This window comes from Triticum aestivum, chromosome 1B (genome assembly GCF_018294505.1).
Source record: "Triticum aestivum cultivar Chinese Spring chromosome 1B, IWGSC CS RefSeq v2.1, whole genome shotgun sequence".
NCBI lineage: Eukaryota > Viridiplantae > Streptophyta > Magnoliopsida > Poales > Poaceae > Triticum > Triticum aestivum.
This window is the reverse complement of record NC_057795.1, coordinates 692,582,938-692,592,385: the sequence shown is the minus strand read 5'-3', so window position 1 is coordinate 692,592,385 and position 9,448 is coordinate 692,582,938. Positions and strand designations below refer to the sequence as shown.

Here is a 9,448-nt window from a genome sequence, read left to right as displayed (position 1 = left end):
CCCTAGAACACACAAGTTGATCATTGATCGTTCCTTAGCCGTGTGCGGTGCCCCCCTCCACGATATTACACCTCGGTCATATTGTAGCGGTGCTTAGGCGAAGCCCTGCAACAGGAGAACATCAAGATCGTCACCACGCCGTCGTACTGACAGAACTCCCCCTCGGCGCCTCTGCTGGATCGGAGATCGAGGGTGCGTCATCGAGCTGTACGCGTGTCAAGAACTCGGAGGTGCCGGAGTAACGGTACTTGGATCGGTTGAACCGGAGGACGTACGACTACTTCCTCTATGTTGCGTCAACGCTTCCGCTTCGGTCTACGAGGGTACGTAGACAACACTCTCCCCTCGTTGCTATATCATCACCATGATCTTGCGTGTGCGTAGGAAATTTTTTGAAATTACTACGTTCCCCAACACAAGTTGCTACTGAACTTCGTAGGTCCACAAGGACACGTTCCACACCAGAATGGTATGGCAACCCTATCCTGGAAATCATGTTGTTAGACAACGGTGAACCTTCGAACTATGAAGAAGCGATGGCTGGCCCAGATTCCAACAAATGGCTTGAAGCCATGCAATCCGAGATAGGATCCATGTATGAAAACAAAGTATGAACTTTGACAGACTTTCCCGATTATCGGCGAGCGATAGAAAATAAATAGATCTTTAAGAAGAAGATGGACACGGATGGCAATGTTACCATCTATAAAGCTCGACTTGTCGCTAAGGGTTATCGACAAGTTTAAGGGGTTGACTACGATGAGACCTTCTCACCCGTAGCGAAGCTGAAGTCCGTCCGAATCATGTTAGCAATTGCCACATTCTATGATTATGTGATATGGCAAATGGTCGTCAAAACGGCATTCCTTAACGGCTTCCTTAAGGAAGAATTGTATATGATGCAGCCGGAAGGTTTTGTCGATCCTAGGAATGCTAACAAGGTATGCAAGCTCCAGCGCTCCATCTATGGGCTGGTGCAAGCATCTCGGGTCTTCTTTGTCTATTGGATCTAAATCACCAAAGTATAGATCTTTCGTGTATGCTACTTGCACCACAGTTCACAGCCATGTCCAGGTATTTTTTAGATCTATATATAAGTCAATCAATTCTTTTTCTACTTTCCTTTTGATTAAGAGCCACTCTAACAGATCTTTCTATACAGGTCCTTCGGAAACGAATTTGCGGTAGCGCAGCATCAACGGAACAGATCCTGTAAACCATAAAAGTTTTTTTATGGTTTATAGTGGCGTGCCCATGTTGTCTCTATCACTTGCACATGTGTTATACCACCGACACCGGTGATTGGAACCTTTAAAGAACCTTGGAACATTTACCAATTTGTACATAACTCTTATACTTGGAACATGTAAAATTTATACAAAACTCTTATACTTGTTGATAGTAACATCCACGATAAACTAAAACCATTTTTATAGTAAAAGTTATGTTATTTCTTTTTTCCTTTTTCCTTTGTAAACATTATGACTTCAAATTGTGCTAGATGTGAAAAGATTAAAATTCCATGCCTTCGCTTGTTAATTTGCAAATTTGCATTGATTATAGTATAATACTCTCTCTCTCTCTCTCTGTGTGTGTGTGTGTGTTGATGTTGTTAAATATCATGGTAGAGAGCTCTAGAATGTATGATAAAAGAATTGTCATTATTGAGGATTTGAGTCCAATGTAAGTCTCCGTGACATGACGATCCATGCAATAGGCTTTACAAATTTCTTACTTATTGGAAATCTAAACATTGCGAATTTTAAATTGTGCTATATGTGAAAAGATTAAAAAAGATACAATCGCATGCCTTCGTTTGTTACTTTGCAAATCTGCATTGATTATAGTACTATACCCTTTCTCATTATCTTTGTGTGTGTAGTGTTGTTAAATATCATGCTAGAGAGCTCTAGAATGTATGGTAAAAGAATTATATTTATTGAGATTTGCGTCCAATGTAAGTCCCCATGAGATGATGATCCAACCCGGAGGCCATTGGAGCGTTCTGAGGAGGAGCTTGAACCCAGTGGTTTTTTTCCATCCCCAAACTCTTCTTCGGCATGGGCGGCGGCGCGTGGGTGATTCTGGCGGCAAAAAGCCAGTGCCGATGGCCGGCCGAGTGAGGGAAGGGTCCGGCCTATCCATTCCGGCCGGAGGGACGGTCACCGGTGGCGGTGACAGGGCGTGGCGGCTGCGGCTGCGGTAGAGAGGGCGTCACGGGGGATGGGAGAAAAAGAGGCACTTCTTTTACTCGGCACGGCGGGAGTAAGTATATTTAGGTAGGTTTGGAGGGATATTGGGAGTTGAAGTAAAAAAAATACTCCACTAAGCCTTTTAGGGATCGGCTAGGTGTGCTGCAAGGAGTATAACCGAATTTTTACTCCCTTGTGGCCTTTTAAGGAATCGGTTAGAAATGCCCTTAATTCAGCGATTGGATTTTTTGCAATCGTACATAAGTCGTGGAAAATGAAGAAATAACAGAAGAAGACAATAATCGAACATGCGTACTGACCAATGAAATAAGCAAGGCAAATACAAGAGAGATCCAACAGTTCCTCTATCTCTAACTAGTAGAATGCCCGTGCGTTGCTACGGGCTTTTGAAATATTTTGCTGCAGTTATATAAACATAATGTTACATGTATAGAAAAGATAGTCATTAACAATTAGATAATAATTGAAATATACTTAACTTAACTTGCAATGTAATTAAGTTGATTACAATATAATTTGACCATGTATTGTATACATAAAGAGCGTTGATCTAATTATTAATGTTTTACGAATTAATATCTGCTTGATGCGTTTAATATATTCTCACACAATATAAAGAAAAAAGTTATCTTTAGGATATTTTAGCAAGTATAACAAAAAATTCTTGATCACCTCATAACCATCCTGCAAAAGTAATATATCTAGTTAGTACGAATATTTCATGTGTAAGGTCAAACAATGTGCAACAGAGAATACTCAACGTGCAAATCGGATGAACCAATTGTTTACCATTTCACGAGAGCACAAAATCAAAAGAAAATAGCCAGACACATACCTGTAATTTCCTAAATCAATAGTATATCTTGAATATAGTGAAAACAAAAATAAATGATTATATCTCAAATATTAAGACAATGAAAAAAATTATCTATCCATATTTGTTCGAATACCAACAAAAAATATACATTGCCATCTAGATATATCCGAATTTCAGCCGGGTCATGCAATTTTCAGTGCTTCATTGAATTCTCTCGCGAATCTTTGTAATGTCACTAAATACTTCGGTGTTTCAATCTCTAGCGACTATGATGTATCGATAAGATCCAGAATATATACACAGTGCATTTTTTTGTCGCTGACGTACCAGATTTATCGGCCGATGAATACATATAGAAGATAAATCTACATTTGGTAGCTATTAGAAACCATAAATCATTACAACAATGGACAAGAGACCTTACTTACCAAGTTGCATGACAGGATGTTGTGCTATCAAACAGTGTTGTCAACATCTGAATATTTGGCTTCACACAGAAATCTCTCCCCTTACAGTCGCCCGCCCATCCGCTCCTGTCCCCGTCGCCTCCTTTCCAAAAACGACGTCACCGCATCCTCCTCGTGCTTCCATGGAATCGACCGACCCCTCCTCTTCCCACTATCTCGCCTCCCCACCACTGGTCGAGCCCGTCCCTTATTATCCCCATAACCGACCATCTCTCGACAGTGTCACCCACAACCTCCTCTCCCCGCCACGGCATCGCCGGCCTCCTCCCCTGCCGACAACCTCTCACGCCGCAAGATTGGCACCGAGTCCTCGTGCCCATCGACCTGGCATCCTGGTCAATCCAATCCAGGTGGTCTATGCAGATGGGCTCACTGTTGACGGCGCCCTCGTCGTCTAAATCACGCACAAAGGTGTGACGCCACGAGGAGGGATGGTGCCCTTGTCGACTACATAGGGCACAACGATGTGACACGACGAAGAGGAGGGACAACGCCCTCGTCATCCACATGCGGCACATTGATGTGACGCCGCGAGGAGAGACATCGCCATCGGTGTTTAGATCGGGAACAACAGTGTGACGCGGCAATGAGGGGCGGCAAGAAGGAAAAAACACCCTTGTCATCGAAATCATGTCGTGTTTGTTTCCCGCCGTAAATCTTCATCTTGTCTTCCTCATCTCATCTCCGCTCATCACTCGACTTGGCTCTACTCCATGTATCTCCGCCATAGCATGTCATTTTTCATCACATCCTAAATATCCCCATTACCAGATGTATGTGTAGATAAAGTAGACATTTTGTTCATCGAATAAAATTGCAAATCTAGGGGAATTTACCTTAGCTTAAAGGACAAGGATGAACCCATGCACAATATCGCTATGCTAATATACCAATTAGAAACATACAAATGTTTTATTGTCAATCAAAGCTAAGGAAAAAATGATCATACAAATTTGTTGAGATTTTTCTTATGACAATTCGATGTGTCACAAGTTTTGATTTGCAGAGCTGTCGCGAGATAATTTGGTTAGGAAAAGGATCACAAATAAAATATTTTGGTGCCATCAAAATTTTCCAATGAATAAAGAATAATAGAATGCTATATAACAAATTGCTAAAGTAACAAGGAAAACATTAGCTTCACCTTCACATAGAGCAACTTCATTTTACAGTCTTATCTCTAGATGGCTACTAAACTAATCCTAGATCATAGGGACAAAAATATAAAGCCTGACAAGGGCAAAAAGCGAGAAGACATCCTACAATCTTACCTACAGATATCGGCACACTGTCAGGTGTTGCCTCTTTGATAAAAGTATAGTTAGACATTTTAGAATGACCGACGTCTTTCAGCTCCTAGAATGACAATAACTATTCCGATTGATGAGTAGGATATTTCCTGGCATCCCACTATGGCCAAGTACAAACTGAAGATAATATCTACATTGAAATAAAGTCGTCACTAAAACACGAAAAACTCAATTGCACATAGGTGCTGACTTGAAAGAATTATTCGAGGGGAAGGTAATATATGTACAATAATTTTGAACCCTAATGCATGAAGAGTTAAAAAGATGTCTCCATGGAAAATTAAAACATATACTTTGATGATCCATTTGCCAGTGCCATCCAATCAGGGCCTCATTCGCTAGACCATTTGTTGTTAATGTCATTCACATAATTTTCTGTTCACCATCCAAAGCATCAAAAATAGCTACAATACATACGAATGATATTAGGTACAATAACCATGTGTGGTTCAGCACCACAAATATTTACCAAATCAGATGTCAAAGACGGAGAAAGATGTCACAAGCTGCACACTGGAAATATAGCTTTGAAATTACAGTTTGCCATCTGCTTTGAAATTACAGTTTACCATCTGCTTTGAAATATAGCTTTGAAAGATTTCACAAGCTGCACACTGGAAATATTTAGTGATTAGCTGCACACCGGCACACATTAGATCTCAGATACAGTACAAATTGAGGAGCAAATCACAGTTTACCATCTGCTTTCAAATTAATTGGCATAACCTCGAGCAAATATCTCTTCAAAGCCAAACAATAAGCACGTACAGTAGATAGTAGCAATCAGACTGGCAACAAATATAACAAACAAAAATAGCAGCAGTACCAGAACCACTTACCTGTGCACGCAGGTGGAGCTTGTTACACGATGAAGCTTAGACTATTACTGCCCGAGCATGACGCATCAATCTGAGGTAGCAGACTCAAGTAAATAAAAAGTTTTTAACCGTACTACATCATTACAAACGCAGTAGGAAATGTTCCGGTTCTTCCAATCTAGCATACGACCAGAGAAATGTGTGCGGTTGGACAAAACGACATAAGACAGAAGATCGGAATGAAGTGTTACAGGTTTTTTAGGTAGTAGAGATAGAGATATGAAGTCAGTTGACAAATCCACCATCACCTGTGCGTAATTGCTGCCGCTATAGATGTCATTACACCATCACCCTAGGAGACGGAGGGCCGATTGGTGCACCTTTGGTAAAGTATCAATCTGATGTCCATAACATGAACTGCAAATTTCATAATCTCCGTCAATAAGCTCTTGCATAGTTGCAGTTTCTTTCAGAATGAGAACCTCTGCAGACAACACAATAGTGTCATATACCTGCATCCTGATATGTCTGAAATTCACGCAATAAAGAATGTTGAACAATCAAAAGATTGTTATGCGTACTTGTTGGACCAAATTACAGTGTCCTCCTTGCAGGCATACCTAGCAAGTCAAACCATCAACTCACTAAAGCTATCTCAGTCACCGAACACCCGTTCTCTGCAAACATTTGTTTGAATATAAGAAAATAAAATACAAATTTAAATTATCAAAAGCAAGGCAGCAGACCTCTTTAGAGGAAGGCTACTATTTATTTCTTAACTGAGATACTAAAACTCGAGCAGAAGACACTCCGTAGTTATAAATATTTATTCTGAATACTTCAAAACCAACCAGAAACAGTAGGACTTGGCACTTGTTCAGCTCTCCATTTCATATGAGAGAACAAGTGCCAACGGAACACTTCAAAACCAACCAGGAACAGTAGGACTTGGTTATAACTTGATGGATTATTATAATGGATTGCAAAGCACATTTTAATTGACCATTTCATACATATGCATTTTTATGTACAACAAAATCAGCTCCTAAAAAGAACGGCATTCATGAAGAGTGTCGACGCCATCTTTATCATTGATTTGTTCTGTTCTCCTTTGGTATTGTTGCAGCTACAACTGAATATGGTCGCGCGCACTCCATTGTTGGAGTGAGCCGGGTGGGGTGGGCTTACGATATGCGCGACGACGAAGGCGAAGCAGAGCCAGAGCCCCGGGCGCTCCTGGAAGCACCAGCGGCGCGACCGGGTGACGAAGATGAGGGCCTGGCTGATGATGCTCACTTGAAGGTAGAGGGCAGACATCATCGCGTCCTTGTTGCTCCTTAGCGAACGCACGTGGAACTTCTCCTGCAATTTGGAAACAAATAGGAACATTTAGCATATATTGTCTGTAAAGCAGCATGAGCCACGCCCATAAATTGTCTAGTTTGGAGGCATTAGACATGGCATGGGTTGAAACAACACTTACGCTGAAGAAGTCGATGCTAGTCATGGCGAAGAAGAACACCACGGTCAACACAGCAAGGTAGGCACCATAGACGATGCCGGTGATGAAGATCTCCAGTAGCTTCCGGCTATCTGGATGTGGGGATGGCTTCACTCTGTCCTTGGAGATGGTCATGATTGTGCCTGAGTTGAGTAAATCAATCAAACAAATGAGCAATGGACAGTAACATGTTTGTTTGGCATAATGAATTTGAGACCCACCGTCGTTGAGAATGGCAATGACCAGGATCATAAACGGCGAGAAATCGAACTTCCAAATCAGCGCAATCAGCATAAATCCCAGCTGCAGTTCAGTTCAACAGCAGAAAACGAATTAAATCAAGTCCAATGTATACCTGCCTACCAGTATAGGAATGGTTAATAAGTTCAGAACAATTTTGACTTACCACTATACATTAACAACATAGAAAAGTTCTCCTTCGGCCACTCCTCTTGAAAATATGTGATGTTGTTTGGTGAAACACATAATTATCAAGTTGAGTCACAACATGCGGCCGCAGAATTACGACTAATTGGGTGGCTACCACACCGTCTCACATCACCAAAATTACCATCGTCTTGGTCTCCAGTCTACTTCCCAAAACGCTTTCAAAATCCTACTCCTAGAGGATGCAGGAAACAGGTTGTCAATCTCATATCATCATCGGCCAACAACTTTGCTCCCTCCCTTTCCTGATTATGGTAATTCTGCGACAAAGGAAAGCATAGTAATAAATCATCAAAGACAAAGTTAAAACATTGTTTTTAACACACCAGGATTGCTCAACAGAAGCGGTGTATCAAAACTCAGCGGACAAGGAGAACCCAACGACATTGAGCGAACAAGCCAAGATCACGACGATGTCCGGCAGCGTGGGCCCGATGGCGGGAGCGGCATCGCGCTGCCATCGATGAGGCAGCCGCCCTGCCGCTTCACCCGGAGCCCACCTCGCCCACCACGCAGTTCATTATTGGGGACAGACAGACTGGCAAAACAGCAGTAGCCACAGATACAATTCTCAAGAAAAAAGGGCAAGATGTAAGAAGAACGAGAGCGAGCCTTCACGCTCGCACCACCACTACTACCTCTTCTCCATCAAGCAGCTCAACACGCTGGGCGCCGCCGCCGTACTGGCCTTCTCGACCACCGTGCCGCTCTCGGAGATCACCTTTGGCGTTCTGCTCCTCCCCTACCTCCTCCTCCTGGCCACGCTCGCCTTCCCGCAGCGCCCCGGGAAGCCCAACCCGTCCGCACCTGTCTTCCGCGGCCTCGCGCACCTCCCCTCGCCGCGCACACCGTGGGCGGGTTCCTCGTCGGCGCCGCGCTCCCGGCGCTGTACATCCTCGACGGCCTCCGGTCCGGGGACACCACGGAGATCGCCGCCGCGGCCCCGCACGCGTTCGTGCTCTCCACGCAGGTCTTCACCGAGGGGCTCACCGCCGCGTTCCCGTGGCGGTTCTCGCTCCCCATCAGGGCCGCCGTACCGGTCATGTACAACGCGAGCAGGATGTTCGCGGCAGGGGAGTGGCTCCGGAAGGAGATGGAGGGGGCGACTGCGGTGATGGGAAGGGAAGGGGGCGGAGCGGCAGGAGGGTGGGCTGGTCGAGGAGTTCCCTGGCGGCGGCGGTGGTGTAGGAAACCATAGTGCACACGAGGGTAATCGAGGAGAAGAGCTACTCGCACGGTTGTTTGGAGCGTTTTTTCCTCCGTGGGAGGGTGAAAATCAGTGGAACCAGAGTGGGAGAGGATGACGAAAAAAGACCAGCGTGGGGGGATGACGAAAAAAGACCAGCGAAAATAAACCGCACGGACTATTCACCAAGTCGTTCATTAGAAGTAGAGAAATAACCTCCGTTTATAAAAAGTTGGGGCAAAAAAAATCTCTCCAACAGTTCCTGTAAACTGGCTTTATCTTTAAAGGATCCCGTAGAAGAGGTCATTTCTTCCCCCTGATTTACGGGAAGATGGCCTTACCATATCTTTTTGGCGGGGTTGCAACCGTCTGAAACTTCTGCATGCCGCTCATTGGAACACCAACGCCCCATCAAAACTTCGCCGAAAAGCCGTAAGTCGTCGCATCGCCGCCGCCCGCCGCCACCTCGCCCTCGCGACCAACCGCCGCTGCCCACCTCTGCCACCATGCCCTCCATCGTCGCCCACTGCCCAACGCCCTCGCCCGCACGACCCGCCTCTACCATGCCCGCCACCAGCGCCATGCCCTCTGCTGCCACCGCCACCATGCCCTCCGCCGCCGCCTGTACCCACCGTCGCCACTAAGCCATCCACTGCTGCCTGCGCCTTCGCCGCCGCCATGCCGGTGCA

At 44.6% G+C, this 9,448-nt stretch overlaps 1 protein-coding gene and 1 pseudogene across 1 annotated transcript; one reads left to right on the top strand and one right to left on the bottom strand.

Moving 5' to 3' along the window:
- Positions 1-5,017: 5,017 nt before the first annotated feature.
- On the bottom strand, positions 5,018-8,150 carry LOC123101693 (plasma membrane ATPase-like). Its single transcript, XM_044523033.1, has 7 exons — positions 7,533-8,150; positions 7,348-7,429; positions 7,109-7,269; positions 6,814-6,987; positions 6,207-6,302; positions 5,934-6,109; positions 5,018-5,716 (listed from the first exon to the last, which is right to left on the bottom strand). Exons 2-5 carry the CDS (start codon positions 7,418-7,420, stop codon positions 6,285-6,287), a joined length of 426 nt encoding a protein of 141 aa, XP_044378968.1. The 5' UTR covers positions 7,421-7,429; positions 7,533-8,150; the 3' UTR covers positions 5,018-5,716; positions 5,934-6,109; positions 6,207-6,284.
- LOC123082738 (uncharacterized) lies at positions 7,987-8,793 on the top strand (annotated as a pseudogene).
- Positions 8,794-9,448: the final 655 nt, after the last annotated feature.